We start from the raw sequence: 23422 nt of genomic DNA, 5'->3' as shown, positions 1-23422 counted from the left end.
ATGTATAAATTGCTTGTTTTGAAAAAATATGGGAGAAAAATGAAATGTGTGGTGGCGTAGAAGTTGGGATAAGGAGACAAACATAGCATTTGGCATGCAGAAGATATTAAATAAGATGGTTGAACCAATTGGTTTATGGTTCTTGTGTTTTACATTTTATAAAACACATAAAATTGGTAGCTAGAGTACATGCTTTTATTCAAGAAATATAGCTCGACCACTTTTGATGCACTGTGCAGAACACTAGAGAAAAGACGTAAATTAGAAATAGTGTTACCATTTTAGTGGGGAAGACTGACGTGTAAACCAAAAAAGGGTGAACTTTTACCAGGTGAGCGTTTGCTTTTATTTGCTTTTAGATGAAGTTGTTGAAGTGTAAAATAATTTGCCACAGTATTTCTAGGATACCACTGAAATAAAATTAAAGTATGGACACACACACACACACACACACACACACACACACACACGGGGAGGTCAGAAAGAAATTCATATTAAAGATTATACTAATTATACTATCAATACATACATATTCAGTGCAAGAATTGTCAAGACATGAAATTAAGATGTAAGCTTGCTGAGGCCAGTGATGCCGCAGGGAGGCCTGGCAGACAATTTCTCAACTATCCAAATAGATTTTTTAATGCCTTCTAAAGGCGAGTTCATGGGTGAGGAGTAAAGAAACAAATTTCTTAAAAGCACCATGAAATTTAGTCAGCAAAGGGGTTAAAAAAAATGAGACTCAAATATCAAAATTAAATTATTAGTAAATTGAATTCAGTATTACATATTGAAGGGTTTTTTTAGTGCTTAAAAAACCTCATATGGGATTGGTTATGGGTCAGAACACAGGATGCTCCAAAAATAAAAAGTGTATCAAAACACTGATAAATTAAGGGAAAATTAAACAACATAATCATCTGAGTAGATGAAGAAAAAAATTATAAAAGTCAGCATCAAATTTCTGATAAAAGTTCTAAACAAACTAGGAATAAAAAAATTTTTCTTTACTTAAGGAAGATTAACCACCAAAATTCTACAGCAAAAAGCATTGTTGTTTGAAACATTTAAACAACGTCTTTTAAAATTATGACAAGACAAGGATGCCTGCTATTACCATTTCTAATATACATTGTTCTGGAAGTACTCAGCAGAAAAATAAGGTAGATACTATAAATAAAAATCTATAAAGATTAGAGAGAAACAGCTGTCTTTTTCCACACCTACTTTATGAATGTTAACATATAGAATATAAAAGATTACTTCAAAATTATTATAGTCAATGTAAAATTTTAGCAGGTTTGCTCTTTTTAAGAGTAAGATACAAGATAGTTTTCTATAAAACCACAAATAACAATTAGAAAATAAATATTTAGCAATAAAACTCAAGAATGCTATACATATTATATGTAAGAACTTTATGGAGAAAATACAAAATGTTATTGAAGAATTTAAATGAAATCATTAAATAAATACATGAATTTGCTGGATTCATGATGATAAAGATACCATTTCTCTCTAGTATAATTTATAAATTAAGTGAAATTAAAATCAAAATGTCAGCTGGGTGCCATGACTCATGCCTATAATCACAGAACTCTGGGAGGCCAAGGTGGGTGGATCACCTGAGGTCAGGAGCTCAAGACAAGCCTCACCAACATGGCAAAACCCTGTTTCTACAAAATTAGCCAGGTATGGTGGCAGGCACCTATAATCCCAACTACTCAGGAGGCTGAGGCAAGAGAATCACTTGAACCTGGGAAGCGGAGGTTGCAGTGAGCCAAGATTGCCCCATTGCATTCCAGCCTGGGCAACAAGAGTGAAACTCCATCTCAAACAAACAAACAAATAAATAAATAAATAAAAACTCTGTCTCAAATAAATAAAATAAAAATAAATAAATAAAAATGTTAATACCCACTTTCTAAGTAAAGTTAATCCTGAACATTATATGAGAAAACAAAGAAACATTAAGAACAAAGGCAATTTGTTTAGGAGTGAATGGAAAACAGCAAAGTTGACTACACAAGAAACGATCCTATAATATCAGGGTGAAAAGTAATATTATAAGCAACTAAGCAAATGTCCTGGAAAAATAGTTGTTGCTTTTTTTTTTCTTTAACTCTCACATAGTGAGAAAAGTTCTGGCCAAAACATTTGCAGTTTAGAAAGTCATGTTTTAGATAAGATGATGTTAAAAAAAAAAAAAATGCCTGATAAGTCTACTATTGGAAACGTTGAGAATTGCTTAAAGAAACAGGAAAACATTTGAAATTTAAATGGTCTCATTTTCCAGAATGATTTGGTAGGGAAAAAAAACATTTGAAATTTAAATGGTCTCATTTTCCAGAATGATTTGGTAGGAAAAAATGATTTGTTATGTGTTTTCATCTCCTTATACCTCACTCTTCTTTCCAATTATTCGCAAATTTCAAATTTGACCAGAACATTGCAGGGAAAAAAGGCCATACCAGGTCTCTACAAGCACATAAAGCCAAAGACAGAGGCACTTTTTCAGACAATTCAAAACTAAAGAAGTACACTTTTAGTTAATTACCCAGAACACTGCCTTTGTTCCATGCTGTTGAATATGGAGACAATCCCTTCTCCAACTTTTATATACATCCACAGAAACACACACAAAAATTGAAATATTTAAATAAGATCTAATAAAAAAACTACAATGAATCACATATGCTTCTAAATTTATTTTCTTTTAAAATGAATTTCTGCTTGATCTGGGTGAATGTGAAAATGCAATTACATAAATTTGGTAACTTCTTTCAACTTAGATAAGATTTTAAAAATTATTTTGTTGAAGGGTATTTAATGGTATTCATTCTTTTATATTCAGTTTTATATTTTGTCTCACCTTAGGATTTGTTTCATAGTCCAAAAGAGGTTCAGTGGTTTTAGAAATGACACCATTATGTGAATCCAAAGCAAAGTAGGCAGTGGCATTAATTGAAGAATTTAATATTAAAAACTGCAACACACACATAAATATGGTTAGTACATTATTGAGTAAGCATGAATTCTGAACTGACAGCTTTGATACAATGATTTGGCAAGAAGTAAACCAAAATAAATTTTCTGAAGACAGTGCCCATAAATTAAAATCTAAATGTACTTTCAGTTACAGACTTCAAAAATAATCTATATATTCTTTCACATTGTAGTTGTATTTTTTCCAATGCATTTTATACTAAAGTATTAGAGCATTTTTGGTGAATAGCTTTCAATAATTTCATAGTTTACTTTCCAGTGTTGCATTTACAGATTTTCCTAATATTTAAAAAAAAAGTCATTCCCTCTTGGATACTCAGGAAGTATATCTAAAGGAGGCACATGCACTGAATTATCTGGAAGAAGCCATTTGATTTCATCTCTGAATCGATTTTCTGTATGGCAAAAATAAAATATTGCCTTGGACAAAACTATTAATTTTATGGACATTGCATGTTTTGCTCCATTGTTATAAAGATAAATATTAAAGATTTTGAAAAGGATTTCACAAAGAAATTATATTATAAACACTTACATCCAGATTCTAGCTCAAAAAAAATAACCCAATAAAACATGGGAGGATCTGACACCCAAGGCCATTTCTAAAAAATACATGATAGCCAGTTTTATGATCATATTAAACATCTTTCATTTGCCTGTAAGTGAATAATCAAAGTTGGCTTATGTTAGACTAAAATCCTGTTGAAAATAATTTCTTTGTTTATCCTCATTACTATGGTTTTAGATTTGTTAAAAATTATCATTTTTCAAACATTTGTTTTCTCTTTCCTAATGACTTTTACAATAAAATCCAGATATTACATTAATTTTTAGTAATAGAAACTATGCATGTAAACACATAATTATAATTGATACTTTTGTAGACACCCATCCTCTACATAATGCACATATTCTAGTTTAAATGCACATACCCACATAACCCAATATTCCAACTCTATCGTCCCAACACACACACAGACACCTTCACACGGATGGATGTGCTGAGCCTGGTATACCAGGAATTACATTTTTCCTGTGTTATCTTCTGTCCTCAGACTGAAATTCACATGATCAAAAAATGTAATCAAATGTATTAAAATCTCATTATAATCAGGTCACCAGAAAAATTACAAATAGACTAAATTCTCCAGAGAGCTGTTCTCCCAAACTTTACTTTCAAACATATTCTCAAGCGAGATTTATAAGTGTGTTGTTATAGCAAGCATGAACAAATAGAAAAAAAAAAAAAAACTTAGTCTTTTCTATGGAGAATTTGACTCACTAAATTTAGGGCAGAATATTCCAGTGTATTAATCAGATTTATGATATATTGTATCATCAAAAAAAGAATTTTTTCTCACAAATATAATTAGATTATAGGTCATATGTATACCATAAAAATTTCTGAGAAAAAAATACAGTGATGAATTATCTTAAATTTCTTCTTTACCCCCTCTTGAGCTGTAACCATTTTAACATCTAAAATTTATTCTCTCCTCTTTATGAATTATTGCTAAAGCCAGAAATAATATGAAGACCTAAAATATCCTTTATTCACGTTGTATATATAATAAAGAAAATATGCCTGATTGGGATGAATAAAAGGCAATGAACAATGAAAGAACATTTTATTCGTGCATGTAAATGTCATCAGATAAATGCCAGTAGATATAAGCACTAGTTTTTCACAGTGCTTTCAGACCATTTGAAGTCTATTGCTTTCGTTTTGAAGCCATAGCATTTTAATTTTATGTTACTAGAATTCAAAGGTTTAAGTCTCCTCTCTCACTTCAGTGACTACCATACATATAAAGAACACTTTAATTAAAAGCCTGGTAAAATAATTAAAAGCCTGGTAAAATAATTTGTATGCATTAACAATTGAGCACTCTTTTGAGTTTTTTTTTCTTTTTTCATCCAAGTTGGGCAAAAATAAATGGATGATAATAAAAAAAAAAACCTGACTTCAATTTCCTGTCCTAGATCTGGATCTCTTGAAAGAATCTTATATATAAAAGCAGATGCAGGAATGTTTTCAGGAACAGACACTGAAATACCTATACAATTACACAATCACAAACAATAATTTAAATTCAAATATATTTTTTTCACTTCTTGCATCATGCTGATACCATAAATTACTATACTGTATTTATCCTTAAAGCAGTCTTCTTCATATTTCAGAGAAACAAACAAAAAAATTCCTACAAATACTTATTTCCATTAACATCAACATTTAAAAAGAGCCATCACATCCCTTGTTAAGTGTATACTTAGGTATTTTATTCTCTTGGTAGCAATTGTGAATGGGAGGTCACTCATGAGTTGGCTATTTGTCTATTATTGGTGTATAGGAATGCTTGCAATCTTTGCACATTGATTTTGTCTTGTGAGACTTTGCTGCAGTTGCTTATTAGCTTAAGGAGTGTAAATTAATTCAACCATTGTGGAAGACAGTATGGTGATTCCTAAAGGATCTAGAAATAGAAATACCATTTGACCCAGCAATCCCATTACTGGGTATATACCCAAAGGATTGTAAATCATATTATAAAGACACATGCACATGTACGCTTATTGTGGCACTGCTCCCAATAGCAAAGACTTGGAACCAACCCAAGTGCCCATCAATGATAGACTAGATAAAGAAAATGTGACACATATACACCATGGAATACTATGCAGCCATAAAAAGGATGAATTCATGTCCTTTGCAGGGTCATGGATGAAACTGGAAACCATCATTCTCAGCAAACTGACACAAGAACAGAAAACCAAACACTGCATGTTTTCACTCATAAGTGGGTGTTGAACAATGAGAACACACGGACACAGGGAGGGGAATATCGCACACTGGGGCCTGGGGGGTGGGGGCCTAGGGGAGGAATAGCAGGGCTTAGGGGGATTGGGGAGGGATATAGCATTAGGAGAAATATCTAATGTAGATGACAGGGCCATGGATGCAGTAAACTACTACCATGGCACGTGTGTACCTATGTAACAAACCTGCACGATCTGCACATGTACCCCAGAACTTAAAGTATAATAAAATAAATAAATAGCCATCATAATTTGGTTTTATATTTCTACATTTAAATTTTGGGCTACGGGTATGGAATGGGATCTAATTGCTCGAAGAATGATTTCTACTTTTATTCTATTCTATTAGAATATTGAAGCTTTTTGCTTCCTTTCACAATCATATACAAAAAATAGAGCACAGCCTGTGAAGACAGGAAGAAATCCACTTGAATTCCTGCTCCATCACTATTCTCACCTGTACAATGAGGATAAAGTACATCTCTGATCTTAGAGTAGTTTTGGAGATTAAATAAAATACCATACACAGCATCTCACAAATGCTCACCAAATGCTACTTGCCTTTTTCCAACCACAGCTCTTCATCCTCCTTTCAATGTTATCAACTATGATTCTGCATAACCCCAAAATCAAATAACATAAATGCACATTTAGATTACTAATATATATATATTTTTTAGCTGTTACATTATTCCACAAAGGAAAGTTTTTTTAAAAGACAAAAGGATTAATGTTTACTGTGCCGCTGAATCTTGGGTATCAAATCCAGTGAGTATTGTATCACAATCTAGACTGGGTAATGCTGTAAAGGTCTAACATTGTTTGACTCTTTCTAAGTATGTTATAGAACAACTTTTGTTTACTAGGACTTGCTTATTTTGAACCTTTGTTTCAAACTGAACGTGTGTAGGCAGATTCTCTAATTTAGTGATTTGTTCTGGTTAATTATAGGAAATGGATAATTAAACCCAGTAAATGAATTGAATATGTGTGTGTAAAATCAGCAGCTTGAAAATCATACCAATATCTTTTCTCTGGCAATTCTTGGTCACAGAGTTGCCCTATTTTTAACAGAAGAAGATGACTTCTTGTCCCCACTTCTACCATGTCCCAAGGCCCACAGCCCAGTTGATGAAAGAGAAAGACATCCTGATCTCGATGATACCCTAGCAGTTTATGCTGGTTCAGCCAAGCTTGTGGTAGAAATCAGGTCAAACTGACCTTCTTGAGATCCATGTGTATCTTTTTAAAGTTTACTATAATTTGGGAAGACTAAAAGGAAATTACAAATAACATCAACTAAATTGTTTCAAAGTGGTCCAAAAGATTACATCTTCACAAACACCAAACCCATTTATTGTTACATTGCTAAGCCTCACCTAGGAGACTTTTCTTGATTAAATTTAGTTTCTGTGAATGAATTCCTTTAATATAAACTTATATTTTTAGATACATTTATTATTATGTATATCAGAAGATATTTTTTGATTCAAAGTAAGAAATGTGTGTGTTGTGTGTATTAGAAGTTTTGAGTTTCTAAAAGGGTGATGTTTCTGAAGACTGAAAGAGTTAATGCCAGTGGTAAGAAATGAATAGAGAGAGTAGCAATGAACAGGCATCTGGGAAAAACAAAATAAAAGAGAGACTATTTTAAGGAAGTTTGCCTTGTTCCACTTGCCCTCAACTTCTTTTTTATCTTATTGTCTCCCAGTTAGTTGGGTAGTTTCTCTTAATAGAAATAAAGAAAAGTGGTAAAACAAAGAAGGTAGAAGGAGTAGATAAAGTCTTTATGGTAGATGAGCAAGTTAGAAATAAATGGAGAGAAAAAAAATAGAAAGACTAACCAACAGAGCAGATATAATTGTTGAGATCCGGTTCACCCAAACAAAATTAAGTCAAGCCAACCTGTTTCCTGAGATTCAATCATGTGCAAGGTTTCAGGTATTCAAATGTTTTAAAGACTGTGTTTTTAGGTCTTCATGAAAAACACAAATTCACATGAGAGTGAGGTTAGGTAACTGTATATGAGGCTGTGATGGGTTTGACACAAAGTAGAATAACATATTTTATCATTTTATACATAAAGACCTACTGATTCTAATATATAATGCATGTTTTCTTTCGTGAGTTAAGTAAAAGAATGAAATTTGATTTACAAAACTTAATTTATCAAACTTTTCAGGACTATGTCTATTGTAATCATACTGAAAGTTACCGCTATATATTACTTTAAATTCTATTAGAGTTGGTACAACTGAAAACTTATTTTAAGCAAGTATTTTTGGAGGCAAGAATAGCAGATTAAATAACTACATACTACTAAGAGTAATGATGACACTTAGGATGAAATTTTATAAGTACAGCTAGAATTTTTAATTTAAGAAACATTAAAAATGAATAGTGGAGCATGTTTACTAAAATTTTGAAAAAATAATTTATTATAATCATACAAAAATATGATTATATATAAATGGTATACATATTTATAACTACCTATGAGTTTTATATATATATATGGTATATACATTATTGTATACACCAAATTAAAGAAACCATGTTTATAGTTTCTATCATGAATCATTTCATGCTTATTATTTTTTGAAGATAATTTTTAATGGTTAGATAGCAATTCATCAAATTGACATAGTATCTTTTAAATCAATCTCCTATTCTTAGACATTTTGGTTATTTCAAACCTTATACTATTACAAATTTTGATCATAAATCTTGATTATATCTCCAATATTTCTGTAAAGGTGAATTCAGGTAGAAATACCCAGGTAGAGATTACAATCATTTTTGAAATAAATATTTATGAAATAGTATTCTAGGCAGTTATTCTAAAAATCTCACATTATGAAAGTGATAATTTCTGTATACCTTTAATCAATGCTGAATTTTTTCCTGTATTTTTAATATTTTGGCCAATTTATTAGGTGAATATTGTATTTTATCTGGATTTTTATAAATTTGATAACTTGTGAGGCTACATATCAATCCATATGTTACAGATACACTCAGAATAGTTTTGTCATTACTCCTATCCCCTATCCACCACACACAGAAATAATTATAATTTGAATTCAAATTTGAATTATACTAACTTTTTTTTCTTTTTAGGAAAATGCTGTGTCTCTCACTTTATTTGCTTTTCTTTTATTTACTTCTGATTTATAAAACCAGAAAGCTTAAACTATAATTCCAAGTTTTATTTTGTAATTTTATTATTGTCTCATGAATTTTATTAATAAAATTCACTTGTATTATACCTGCTCCTGTTGAAAAACTTGGATCACAGGAAATAGGATCATCTACATTCTCCACAAAAACTGTAAACATATAGCTGCTGGTATTATTTCCATTATCTGTTGCCTCAATTTCCAAAGAGTAGGTTTTGGAGTTACTTGGGTTGTTAAGACTCAAAGGCTGAAGAAGAGTGATTGTTCCGGTGACTAATAAAAAGAAATACAATGAAGAAAAATGATCAAACTAAAATAATTAAGCCTATGCTAACTTATTTCTATTAATGATGTTTTAATTCACTTAACAATATACTTTTTTCATACATGAGAAAAGCAATATTTAGCAATTCTACATGCTTTGGAAATATTTTCTTAAAAGCTGCTGTTTGCTTTATGGTTACATCATAAATATAATTAAATAGTAAATTATAAATAGCAGATAATAAATTATAAATAGTAAATAGTTTCATATTTTTCTTCAAGTTTCTAAATTGTCATTCATTTACTAAGCATAGATAGGATTCCTACTTAAAAAATAACCAATGCAAACCAGAATATTTTACTTTAATTACAACAATAAATGTTATTGTTTTTGAGCCTGAAAAATTAGTCAAACCATATTAAAATAATCATTCATTTCATTGCTTTTGTCTTCTATCTTAACTCAGTCTTATTGTGTACAAAAATGAAAAATGAGCTCAAACGCCAAACTTATAAAAACTGGCAATGACAGAAGTGGCTCTTTATTTCTGGTGCCATCACTTATCTTCTCTCCCAGAATCTCTCCTTTCTTGTTCGAAAATCCTCTACTTTGAGCCCACGCTGAATGTCTTCATAATTTCCACAAGGTCTTAATCTCTTCTAAATTTTATTTAGCTGGTACATTATTATTTATTAATGCACTTATTTTCTCACTGATATTTGCATCTTGAAGTTAAATGCATAAGCTGCCAACAACTTTCAGGATTCAAATAAATTATCTCAAGTATTGGATGATTAGTGTGATGGCTTTGTAATATGCCACATGTGCTAAGCCAAACTATATTTCTCAGCATTCTATTTTGTATGTGTTTCAGTTTCATGAGACACAAGGGAAATTCTTGGCCAACTTGGAAGGTAGAAAGGTAGCAGCAGCCATTTTGTTTCTTACGCATGTTTTTGTTGATCTGCTGTGTTACTGTTGGTGTGAACTAGCTGCAGCTGAACTTGAAACTGCTTGACCTACTGCTGTATATTCTTTCAGCTTCTCTGACTCCTAGAACAGGTCTGTATACTCAGCCCTGTGATGAAAGGCTTAGCTTCTACAGAACACCCACACCAGCAAGGTCAGAAGGAAAAAGAACTAAAATGGGTTTCAATTCATTCTTATGGGGTCCAGCATATGATTTGTCTTCCAGACTACCCTTAACCTCTCCCACTTTGTACGCATCTTCTCTCCCTGACTTCCGGCCTTATGGGTTTAAGCTTCAGCATCAGACACAAGCCTTCAGGATGAGACACAAAGCGTTACAGAGACTACTTAACACACTGCTACAATATACTCTCAATGGCTATTTTTCTCTGGTTGTACTCTGATTGATAACACCAACGAGTATGACAACCATCAGAGAGAAATATTTCAAAACAGCAATCCTGTTCACACATGCAGAAATCTGTCCATTACAAATAACCCAAAATCAAGTCATTTTGGAAAAGTCCCAACTTTCTCAAATCAAATTGAAGAGATAGATAGGTCATTTCATCCTGTAATTTATAAGGATGTGCAGAAGCATTTGTATTGAATGCCTCTGAAAAATGATAGCCAGCTATAAAAGCAAGGTATTATATCACCCATTATTACACAAGAATGTCATTTTCAGAAATAGGAAAATAGCAACTGTCAAATACCACATGTTTAGGGAATATTTCCTTCTTCATATTTAATTTAATTTTGAAAGGGTAGTTTTGCCAACCTAAGATCTAATGGAAGTGCAGAGATTAGATTGTGAATGTTTAGCCAAAGTAGGCTAAAAGTATTTATTTAAAACTTACAAGAGTCCAAACCAAACATTTTCTGCTGAGTTTTAAATGAATAAATGATACTGCTATCTTCATCTCGATCTGTTGCTTTTACTCTTGCTATAATTTCTCCAATAGATTTCTTCTCAGTCACATTAATAGCATCCAGAGGAAATGGCCTTAAGAAAAAAATGATGATGAAAAATTTTGAGGATGCAAATTTGAGAATTCTTACGTACATAATTGCCAAGTTATGATAACCTGGAAAGAATCTTTTGGATTTATAATATCACCTTCCGCTTGTCAAGGATTTACAAGTCCCAAAGCTATTCAAATATTGAGCAAATCCATTTGTGGCGCAAAGTTATTTAACTTTTTGCAAAAACATTTTTAATTTTTAATCATATAGTCTCTAGCACCATGCACATCAAAGACATGACATAAAAGAGATGGAAAATGAAAAACAAAATGGAACAGTGAATCTCCATTATTCCAGATATTCAATGCATGGAATAATTGGCAACTGAACATAAAGGACTAAACATTGTTGTTTTCATTTTGTTATCTGATATGATGAAACTCCCTCCAAAGTCATCACTTATTAGAGCAAGTTTCCAGACTGTTCTTGTAAATATATCACTTACGTCTTCAAGTCACACGTAAAAGTCCTTGATCAATTTCCAGAACATTTCTGAAAGTTACATTTAGTTCTTATTCAGCCTTTCATTCAGGCACCAGACATTTATTCATAATCATGTGTCACTCCAGTGAATGCACATATGACTGAGTCTTAGCATTTGTTCAGATCTCAGTGCTAATGGGAAACACAGGTATAAACAGCTAAAATACTAGGTAATAGATGCTTTAACTTTGCTGCAAATTTAAAAAAGAAACTAATTCTGGGGATATAAGAGAGGTTCAAGAAAGTCCTCAAAGAAATGTAAATTCAAAGGAAAAGTGAGTGATGCCATCCTTTGAGCAACCCTCTTAATCACAGTAATGTAATGTGGTTTCTCCTCTACAGAGTTTTCTCCTTTGTACCATAATATAATGTAAATTATAATATTCATATTCTAGACCACATTAAATCTTTCTCTTAATTGTTACTTAAACATGCAATATCTCTTAAGAGATGAAAAAAGCAGTTGAGGGCAATATTTCAATAATTTTTGCATTGCTTATAATATGTTGCATTAAATTCTACAAAAAATTAAAATCAATAAGTTCATACTTAACAGATATGAAGGCAGCAGAAAATTTTTCCAAAAAGTTGATGGCAACTCTACTACAAACACAGGAGGACAGTTAGGAAAATGATTCCCACCAATAAAGGATAAACTAAGCTCCAAATTATCTTAAGTTGTTCAGAAAACATAACTTAAAATAAATTTGGAGATCCAAATAATGAATTACTCTCCTTAGTCATCTGTAGAGATATAACTTAGTGATATAAGGAAAGTAACTTGAAGACTATGATTTTTCTTCTTCTTTTTCATAATCTAAGGAGTACTTGATTCCTCTTAGATTGTAGTAATACATTTCATTACTATATTTTAAAGTATAGAAAAACATCTAACATTCATTGCATTCATAATCTGTAAACAGTTTTAAATGCTACAACTATACCTCCAGAGTATGAAAATAAAATATTTTAAATTAAAGATTTTAAACTAAGTTTAAGGTCTACCTTTCCTTTATTTAAAATTGACGTAATTATTAAAAAGCAATTAGCAACTGTGAATAACCTTCAGGAAAGAAAAAAAAAGATACACCAAGATCTTTTTTACCATATTACAATGTTGTAAATTTGCTTTCCAGTGTTTTCTAATACATTTTATTTTTTATGAGTATATACATTAATAATTGATATATAGTCATATATTTTAACAACATCAAAAAAATTTCTGTGTATCTACATAATCTTTATTATCATTATTTGTAACACAGTTGTGCTTGGTATCCATGGGTTTTATAGTCATAAATTCAACCAGCCATGGGGACAAAAATATTCCCCAAATACAGTATAACAACTACTTACATAGCATTTATATTGTATTAGGTATTATAAGGAATATAGAGATGATTTAAAGTATACAAGAAGACATGCATAGGTTATATGAAAATAAAACAGTTGGGCACAGTGGCTCATGCCTGTAATCCCAGCACTTTGGGAGACCTGAGATTATTTGAGGTCAGGAGTTTGAGACCAGCCTGGCTGACATGGTGAAACCCCATTTCTACTAAAAATACAAAAATTAGCTGGGTGTGGTGGCACACACCTGTAGTACCAGCTACTCTACGTGGGAGGGTGAGGCAGGAGAATTGCTTGAATTCTGGGAGGCAAAGGTTGCAGTGAGCTGAGATCCCATCTCTGCACTCCAGCATGGGCGACAGAGCGAGACTTAGTCTCAAAAAGAAAAAAGAAAAGAAAAAGAAAATAATACACCATTACACCATTAAAAAAGATTATTGAACACTAGCTTTTGGTATTCAGGGGAGTCTGGGAACACATGCCTCACAGACACCAAGTGCCAACTGTATATGTGAAAAGTTTATTTTAACCATTCTCTTATGTATACTCTTTAAAATAAATATGCTTACTCAAATTGAGGCTTCTCATCATTTATGTTTCTAATCAAGATAATTAGTGTCCCTTGACAGAACAGACCTGTTGTATCTGTTGCTTTCAGTGCAAGCTGGAAAACAGTTTTTTAAAACTTTACAAACTACTATTTTATAATACATATATACTATCACAATATGTATCCTGTTAGATTTTTGTTTTGTTTTCTCCAACTAAATATAGTTTCTTATTTCTCTTCTCATTCGTTAAAAGAAATCCAAGTACTTTCTTACTTGTATTTATTTATCTTTCTTATTTAGCTAGATTCATTATAGGTTGCTTCATTTCATATACCATTAAATTTCATTCAAAAGTCTGCATAGCCTGGCTATATGCCTCAATACGGATAAAACTCCTCCCAAATGAACAATTTTTAGATTTAATCTTAAGCCAAAATACAATGCACTGAAATTATTGACAAACCAGGCTGTTTTACGCTCAACCCTAGAAATAGGAAGATAAGCTACTCTTTGGGCTCCATGATACAAGTAATTTCTTCTGAAGAGTTAAAAATAAAATCAAACATTAAATATTTTTCTCCTCAGCCTGCCACACAACTCACCCCTTAGAAACCATTTGCTCATATCAGGAAATGCCCCTTTGAAAACAAAAACAAAATACCACTGAGGCAGTAAGGTATCCACTATGTTTAGATATTCAATAAAACTTTATAGCATGTAAGACTCCACACTGAGGAAAGGGCTGACAATGATCAAACTTCAGTCCCTTGGATAGGTAACTACATGTCAGATGGCATATAATAAATTGATTAGTTTTGCAGTGGAAAGATGGAAGTGATCTCAAAGGACTTGGTAGAAGTTAGGTTGAATGTTGGTCAAGGCAGGAGGTGAAGAGGCTGGGAAGAGTCAGAGATATGGAGCTGAATTGCTTACATGCATGATGTCCATTGATCTTCCATCTAACCTATCTCATATTATACTCCTAACACTCGAGTTGCTTAAAAGATATTTATCACTGGCTTCTTCACCATCCTCTATCATGTAACACATCAAATTAAAATTTAAATAGAATTCATTGATATTCTTCCACCATTTATATTCTTTCAGGCCAGAAAGTTCAGATCTTCAACTATTAACTCTTCCCTCTAATTATCTTAGCAGCAAATTCTCTGTTTTTTCTCTAATGCCTTACATTTTCCCCTTCTTCCTATTTTCTTAATCACCTTATTGAAATAATAAATTTGAAGACACTTCTGAAAATAGAAATTTTTTTACAATATTCCAGAGTGTTATTTTATGATCATAATAATAACAGCCTTTATTTCTCAAAATACACACCTCATTTCTATGTGGACAGACTATCTCCAATAGCTGGTTTCTTTCCAGTCACTTATTCATACTTACATATTCTTCGTTTTCCACTCAATCATCTCTGAATGCTTTCCTTAAATTATATTTCTCATGTAAATACCATATACTGTTTTTTCTTACCATGTTATTTTCAGATTCACCTATAAGGTTTATGCCCTATCTTACCTTGGCTATCTAAGTGAGTTAACACTCTAACTGGGGTAGGGTATATGAATCGTATAATAGTTTCAATATGAAAACTTGATTGATTTAAGTTTCTTTCATTTCTTTGATGTTCAGAAATATTTACATTTTAATGATGTATTGATTTGGTTTTCCCCGATTTAAATAACACTTAAATTTTTTTTCTTAAACTTTTTTTGGTAAAATCAAAATGTTAAGACATAATCTCAGCTGAGTGCAGTGTTGAGCCTATAATCCCAGCACTTTGGGAGGCCGAGGTGGGTAAATCAAGAGGTCAGGAGTTCAAGACCAGGCTGGCCAATGTAGTGAAACCCCATCTCTACTAAAAATACAAAAATTAGCCAGGTGTGGTGGCGGGTGCCTTATAGTCTCAGCTACTTGGGAGGCTGAGGCAGGAGGATCGCTTGAACTCATGAGTCAGAGGTTGCAGTGAGCCAAGATGGGGCCACTGCACTCCAGCCTGGGTGACACAGCAAGATTCTGTCTCAAAAAAAAAAAAAAAAAAAAAAAAAAAAAATTAAAAAAAAAAAAAAAAAAAAAAAAAAAAGACATAATCTCTAAAGTTGTAGTAACATAAAGATTGGATGTAGGCTTTTGGTTAAATGCACAAATCCTCACAAATGAATCACACAAAATATTAATCTCCCTTCAAAACAACAAGGTGTTTGAGTCTTCATGAAGAGCTCAAAATGATAAAAATTCTGTTTCATTCTGCATGGAAAAATAAACAAACATTTTAATTACATGATATCCAGCATCAAAATCCAAGGGATCTTCTCCTCTTACACTAACAACACCACTTATAGGATCAATTCCAAAGGAGTTTGCTCCTTTCTTTGGTCCAGATAACTGTGTCTCAATGGTGTATTAGAAAAATAAAATATGCATTATTCAAAACCAAATAAATGAGAAGGCATGGAAGATCATTAAGACACAATAATGGGGCAAATATATGGAAAGTTCCCTATTTTCACACCGATTAATTTCAGTTTTTCTTTATGATATACTAGTATTAGAACCACTGACACCATTTTTTTCAGGATACAGGAAAAACAATACAGTTGTATATCCTATAACATAATCAAAATATTTTCTATATTTTAAACAGAACTGCACAACACTTTGCAGTTTTCTAAAATGATTTTTTAATGCTTAATTTTTATTATTTGTTTTATTAATTTAATTCTGCACATACAACACTGTGTACAGAATAAACTCACTATCGGTATCATTAAAAATGTACAAAACTCATCAGTTTTAAGAAACAAAAGAATTATAATGCTATAAACCCATTTCAAGTGTTATTATTTCAAATATTAATGCAGTGTATAATTTATGTTCTTAATTTTCCTTTTTATTTATTTCCCACCACTTCTGAGAAGAGGTAAAAGTAGATAAATATAACTTCAAAAGTATCTGAAGACCATTTAGTTTGGAAGGAGGTAAAATTTCACTGAAGAAAAGTTTAATTACCTCTGTGTTCTTCTTTGTAATCCGATATGAATTTCTAGCCTCCAAAAATAGAACTACCTCTAAAAACACTGAATTTTAAAACAATCACCTGTTTGGTTTTTATTATGTTTCTGAAAACAACAGAAGTGGTAATAATTACTTTCAGCTGGACCACAGTGTTTTAAAAATTTATTGAAAAGACGTCATGTAATGGGAAAGGTCTTGTGTTTCTAAACAATTTCATATTGACTAGTCCACAGCAAAATGTTTTTGGAGTGTCCCACAGGGATTTTGAATACTTTGACTGACAACGGCACATCTATCACTGAAGGCTAATGAAGGAAAAAAAAAAAGTCTTATAATTGCAAAAATCAAACACAAGGGGGATTAAGTGACTTCCCCAGTATTACAGCACTAGTTGGTGGTAAAGCCAAACTTAGCCCAAGTCACCTAACTACCTCACTGCCATTTGCTGCTCGATTACTTTATACTGTGAGTTACATTAGATGTAGTAAACTATTTCTATACTTGTTCAAAAAGAACAGCTGCAGAGCAAGCCTGCTGACTTTGTGGTCCATTGCGTTGCTGAAGTCTCCAAAACAAACTTTATAGGTTCTTTTCATTTTGCCAAATCTCTAAGAGACTTTACAACCATGAATCAATTAAGAGAAAAAGCAAGTGTCTTGGGTTAGATCCTTAGTAATTAGGACACTGAAACATCAAAAATATATAATCACATTCATATGTATCATTGAAATAGCTAGGAAAGAGAAGTAGTTCTGATTAGCTTCCAAAAGGCAAAGCCCCAGTTTTGCCTCAGCATTGACATCTTCCTCCCAGTCCCTGACCTCAATTAGAAGTCATGTAATTTTCCTGTATGCCTCAAGAAAATAGCATCTTCCAAAAATGCCATTTCCAACATTAACACGAATATTGCATCATAGTGGTTGTAAACTTCATCATATACTCTTTAATCATCAAATTATATTAACTGTGCTTGAAACATTTTCAAAAAGATTGCACTGTACACTGAATTGATCAAAGCATCTGGCACAATGATAGCCACCTACATTCAGCCTATCGCCGTTTGCGAAGTCCTCATCTGTGGCCATCACTCTATAAATGGACTGAAATAATGGATAGTCTTCATCAATTTCTAACATAGCTGTGAAGCAGAAATCAACAAGTTGTATCAGAAAATTAAAGTATACTAGGCATTCATTATCTCTTTATATAATAAGAACAGAACAATATTAGTTTTGGATTGGATTGTGAATCTGGGATAATATTTTAAGGTAGTAATTTATTTTTTCTCACTTGTGTTTTTCCCTCTGGCTCCTTATCATCCTTTCTGCCCTTACAGAGTGCCCTTTCCTAACTTCCTGGCACTATTTGAGGCAACTATAGCTTAATGAGAAAGGGCATGACACATGTGCTGACAAACTGTCCCATGGGAAGCGAGTGGGGTGGCTTCATAAAATATTTCTGTACTATAATTTCTGGACCTGATTGGGTCATAAGGGAGAGGAACTCTGCTTCTTACAAAAGCGCATGTATGAACAGCTGATAAACATCCACCTCTCAGGCACCTCCAGCCATATTCCCACAGCCGTGACCATGAGTGAAAAGCTCAATCTACAACATAACATGTATGCAGCGACTTCAAGAAAGAATTGGGTAAAACTGTTCCATATGGAGTAATAAGATGTTTTAAAATTTCTTATGTCTTACACACAGAAATGTGTAGACCAAATTTATATGTTATTATAAACATAAATTTTAACAACTTCCCCAACTAAATTTAATTTTTTCAAATGTAGTTATATTTAAAATTGATGACTAGGTGATTTTTGAGTAGCTAAAGATAACTGTGGTTACCTAGAATGATTTCTCCCAAAATTTTCTCCAAAAACAAACAACAACAAAAAAAAAAAATACAGAAGAAAGAAGAACTAATATTAACAAAAACCATGCCCTCAGCATAAATTGAAGACAGAATATGACCAAACTTCATCATGACTTTAAGTAAATTTTAAAATGTGACATGTTTCCATCCAACCATGAGGCCCCGTGGCAAGCCAAGAATGACCCAGAAAACTACAGATAAGAGAAAAAGAGAAAGCTAACAACACTTCTAAGATTGATGTGATGTAAAATTATTTCCAGAAAGAATAAGACTACTCAAAGTGTAAAAAACCAAGCTGGATGCAGTGGCTCACACGTGTAATCCAAGCACTTTGGGAGGGTCAAGCAAGTGGATCACCTCAGGTCAGGCGTTCAAGACCAGACTGGCCAACAAGGCGAAACCCTGTCTACACTAAAAATACAAAAATTATCTGGGTGTGGTGGCACATGACTATAATCCCAGCTACTTGGGAGGCTGAGGCAGGAGAATCACTTGAACCCAGGAGGCAGAGGTTGCAGTGAGCTGAGATCATGCCATTGCACTAAACCAAGGTGACAAGAGTGAAAGTCCATCTCAAAACAAATTAACAAAACCAGAAAATTATATTATGTTAAAAGTCTTACTCATACTTAGTACTGTGGGGAGACACATAAATGAATAAAAGTTTCCTATACCCCAATTTATATTTTTCTTAAGGACAAACAATAAAAACAAAATTGATTTTAAGATAGCATTTTAAACAAAATAATGAATAAGCTAAAATGTGTGTTAGAGGTATAAAGGCATCTAGAAAAGATTTTGACTCAATCAGAAGAGAGAACTTAATTTTTTGAAAAAATTTCCAGTCATTGGATAAATGTCAGATTTTGTGATACTTCATAAACATAAGCCTGAGCTATTGGTTGCAAAGAGAATTGTTAGAGGAATAATTAGTAGAGGAAGAACTAAGTGCCCTTAAGCAAGTCTCTGTTCTGTTTCTCTTCAACTTTCTACAATAATTGTTTCAAACCTTACCCTTCTACCCAAAACCTCTTATACCTACCCTTCCCTTCTATCTCACTCTTCATAGAGGATCTCTCATCTTGCTACATAGAAAACAGAAACCATTGGATCAGTGGTAGCTTACTTTTTCTCATAGGATCTACTAACTCACGTTTGTATCTTCTTTACCGTAAAAAAGGAAATAACTTGTTACTAAAGATAATCCCTGTTCATTGGGTGGTGACACACCTTATACTTTCTCAAGGACTTGTCTCTTTACCTTGAATCTTCAGTCATTCCCTCACTTCTGGGTACTTACCATTAGCACTTAAACATGCGCAACTCGCTTTCATTTTTTTTAAAAAGCGCCCTTGACCCTAAGCTTACTCTAACAATGTCCCTGTCTCTCTTCTACACTTCACGGCCAGAGTTTGTACATTTCTTTACTCCCTGTTCAGTCTTTAGTTCACACTATTAGAGGTTCTGCTTCTACAAACAGAAACTACTTCCAATAAGTCATCAAAGGCCTCCATGCTGCCAGAGGCAGTGGACACTCAGTGTCACCCTTACTTAACTTCTCTTCAACATTTACACAGGTGACTCTTCCTTCTACTCTTGGCAGAAAAAAAAAAAAGCATTGCACATCTATAGGAATCACTCCTAAACTTCTAACTACCTTTGGAAAAATTGCCTGTAAAAATCAAAGTTGGCAATTTTCCCAAATAGCCATTAAGTTCTCAGATCACGGAAAGTTCTTATTACAGCTTTCCAAATCTTAACCAACAATTTCTTAATAATCTGCAGTCTCCTCTAGCTACTGCCCTATTCTCTCATCCTTGAGTGTATTTTTTACCTTTTCATAGACTGGACAGAGTCAGCACTGAGAATGGAATACAGGAAGTAGAAGCACGTGATTATAAGACTGAAGGGCCTTCAGTGACCCTTGAGGTTTGACATAAGAAAGGGGCTAGGAACCCAGGACAGCTCATAAGAGATGACCTGGAGTCTAGTCTCTTGACCAAGAGAGTAAGAAAAAACATAAAGAGATTTAAGTTACTTACTCATATCCATACACAATATTATTGAAAGTGGCTGTGTATGTGTCCATGTTAGCTTTGAAAAATAACTGCACATAGTTACCAGACAACACTGCCTTTAGTAGGGAAAATTTAATTCATAATGATTTTGTATCAACATAATGGAGTAAACATTATATTTCTGAATGTAATCAATGTTCCTGCTGCAGCTTTTGAGGAGAGAAATGTAATATTTGAGCACAACAGAACAGAGATATATTCATAAGAATCCTAGTTTATTTTATAATCAACTTAAAAGGATCTTAATATGACTCATTTAATGAAATAAATAATCGGTTTTTGTTAGTATGGTCCAAACTTTAAAATGGTAAGTTTTTATTCATTTATATTTTCAAAAGAAATTGATAGTTTACATTCATGATATTTCAAAGCAAGAGATAATAAAGCATGTTTTCAGAGTTATTATTTATTTTAACTGCAATAATAAAGAAAATTTATTTCAAGCATAGACTCAAATTGGGACTCCCAACTCACTAGTACTTTTCCAGAGATTCAGCTGCAAGTAAAATCTGAATAATCTTAAAGCTTCAAGGCATTTCACATTTATTAAACATAAATTAAAATTGTAAAGAGACATGTAAGTGTTTAGGAGATACAATACATGGGCAGATCAATTGATAGGTGATTGACTGATCTGACTTGTGTTTTGTTCCCATTTCTCATTTACTTTCTCATTTACTTTCTCATTTATGTGTCCTCAGCCTCCTCATCAAATGGATTCTCCACATTTGTAAATTTACTCAAGTCCCATTTAAAAAAATATATAGCCGACCCAGCTGTTGCAATCCCATATAGTTTTGCCACTACATTCTCTCCAACTTTATGTGCACATTTAAAAAAAAATGTTTTCTGTTTTTACAATCTCACTAATCAATCTGCTCCATTCTGGCTCCCATCCCTGTAACAGCCATAAAATACTTTTCAAACTCATTAGTTGTCACTTTCCCGATACTGTTAACTCAGTGCATTTTACTTGTGGAATTCAAGACTGCTAACCACTGGCACTCTTGAAACATTCTCATCCTTTGCCATTCATAATTTAATTCTCCTTTCTCTACCATCACTTAGGCAGCTCCTTCTTCGTCTCCTTGGCAGTCTGAGTTTCTTCCCCACGTCATTAAGTGTAGGAGTTCCTCAGGGTTGGCCCTCTGCCCTCCTTTCTTCTAATTCTCTACTCTCAGGCTAAGTAATCTCGTCCAAGTCCATGGTTTCAATTACAAAACATTAATAGCCCTGGGCAAGATCTCCAAGCCCAACTGCTTATATAAATCTGTCCTTTGATATAACAAAGGCCTATCAAAGAAGAACATTGCTGAAGGGAACTCCTGAGTTTCCCTCCAAATTTGGTATATTTCTAAGTTTTTCTATCTTTCTGGAGGATTTCCATGCCAGTATACAAATTTGAAAACCTAGAGTCCTTTCTCTCTTTCATTCTACTAAATTCATCATCAGATATTTTATTTAAATATCCTAAGATTATCCTTATCTCATCTCTATCACCTTCGTAGGCCAACTATACAATTACTTGCCTGGATTACTGAAATGAATGTCTTTTTTTTTTCTCCTCTATGGGTCTTCAGACCACTGCCCTTGAGCCAAATCTAGACAATTGCCTGGTTTTGTATGCTCTGTAGGCTAAGAATAGTTTTTGTACCTCAAATAAAAATGATTTAAATATAGTATAAACAATCAAAAGAAGTCTAATATTTTGTGATTCATGAAATTTATATAGAGTTCAAATTTCAAAATTTATAAAGTTTTAACAACACATGTACATTCATATTTATAGATCATATATTGCTGCATTCTTGCTACTGAGTTGAGTGATGGAAATATATGATGCTTTCATTACTTCAAATACCATAAATTCCAGTAATCCAGTTATAACAACATTCTGAGTACCATATTCTTTTCAATTATCATATTTACCCATTGTGGCAAAGCAAGAAAAAAAGAGAAAATTAAACTGAAGGACACACTTTGAAAGCATGATGGGATGTGGATTATTTTGTTTTCAAATTATGGCCAAATATTGTTTTATTATTTAATGATACTATAGCTTTGATACTAATAAAAGAATACAAGACTAAGTACTCTTCCCAGTATTACCACTTGACAGGAAAACAATGATAAAAAAAAGTAGAAAATTTAAAATATTTCATGAAGACAGATTATATTCACAAAAATAATTTTAAAATTAAACTATACTAAAAAAAGATTCTGAGCAACTCATTTGTTAGCTAAGTAAGAAAAGCGATTCACTGATGTTATTCAATGACCCACCCAATAAAGAGGAATTCTAACCCCTTCCAAATGAAAATTTACTCTTCTCATTAGCACGGTATAATTTTGTACTACAAAAATTAGCACAGTATAATTAGCACAGTAAAATTTTGTAGTACAAAATTACACCCACTTGTTACTATTATATTTTAAAAATTTATCAATAAAAATTGTAGATATTTGTTTCCTTGATTATAATACTACCTAAACAATAGACTCAATTTTTCTTGGCTTGCAAGGCCTAAAATATTTATTATCTGTCCTTTTACAATGCTTGCTGACAACTAGACTTTGTTCCCTTCTAATCTTTTTCTATACTCAACAAGATGGATGCATTTGAAATACCTATCAGCTTAGAATACTCCATAGGATTCCCACTATCCTTAGAACTGAGACTGGCATTCTTAAAATACCCTTCATTATTTTTCAATTATCATATTGTACCATATAAATTAGTGCTATCTCTATTTCAATTATGATAGACTTCCAATTATTATTAT

General features: G+C 32.5%; 1 protein-coding gene across 1 annotated transcript in view; it reads right to left on the bottom strand.

Annotated features, from left to right (window-relative positions):
- Positions 1-23422, bottom strand: part of LOC119470284 (protocadherin Fat 2-like) — a 57810-nt gene that overhangs the window by 16319 nt on the left and 18069 nt on the right. The window contains exons 3-8 of the mRNA XM_037736585.1: positions 17724-17820; positions 13668-13769; positions 11100-11245; positions 9096-9278; positions 4972-5063; positions 2873-2986 (exon numbers count right to left, since the gene is read on the bottom strand). Of these exons, the coding sequence (XP_037592513.1) occupies positions 2873-2986; positions 4972-5063; positions 9096-9278; positions 11100-11245; positions 13668-13769; positions 17724-17820 (734 nt within the window). The remainder of the gene's footprint in view (positions 1-2872; positions 2987-4971; positions 5064-9095; positions 9279-11099; positions 11246-13667; positions 13770-17723; positions 17821-23422) is intronic.

The sequence above is a fragment of the Cebus imitator genome, unplaced genomic scaffold, assembly GCF_001604975.1.
Source record: "Cebus imitator isolate Cc_AM_T3 unplaced genomic scaffold, Cebus_imitator-1.0 Scaffold26, whole genome shotgun sequence".
Taxonomy (NCBI): Eukaryota; Metazoa; Chordata; class Mammalia; order Primates; family Cebidae; genus Cebus; species Cebus imitator.
This window is presented reverse-complemented; position numbering and strand designations above follow the sequence as displayed.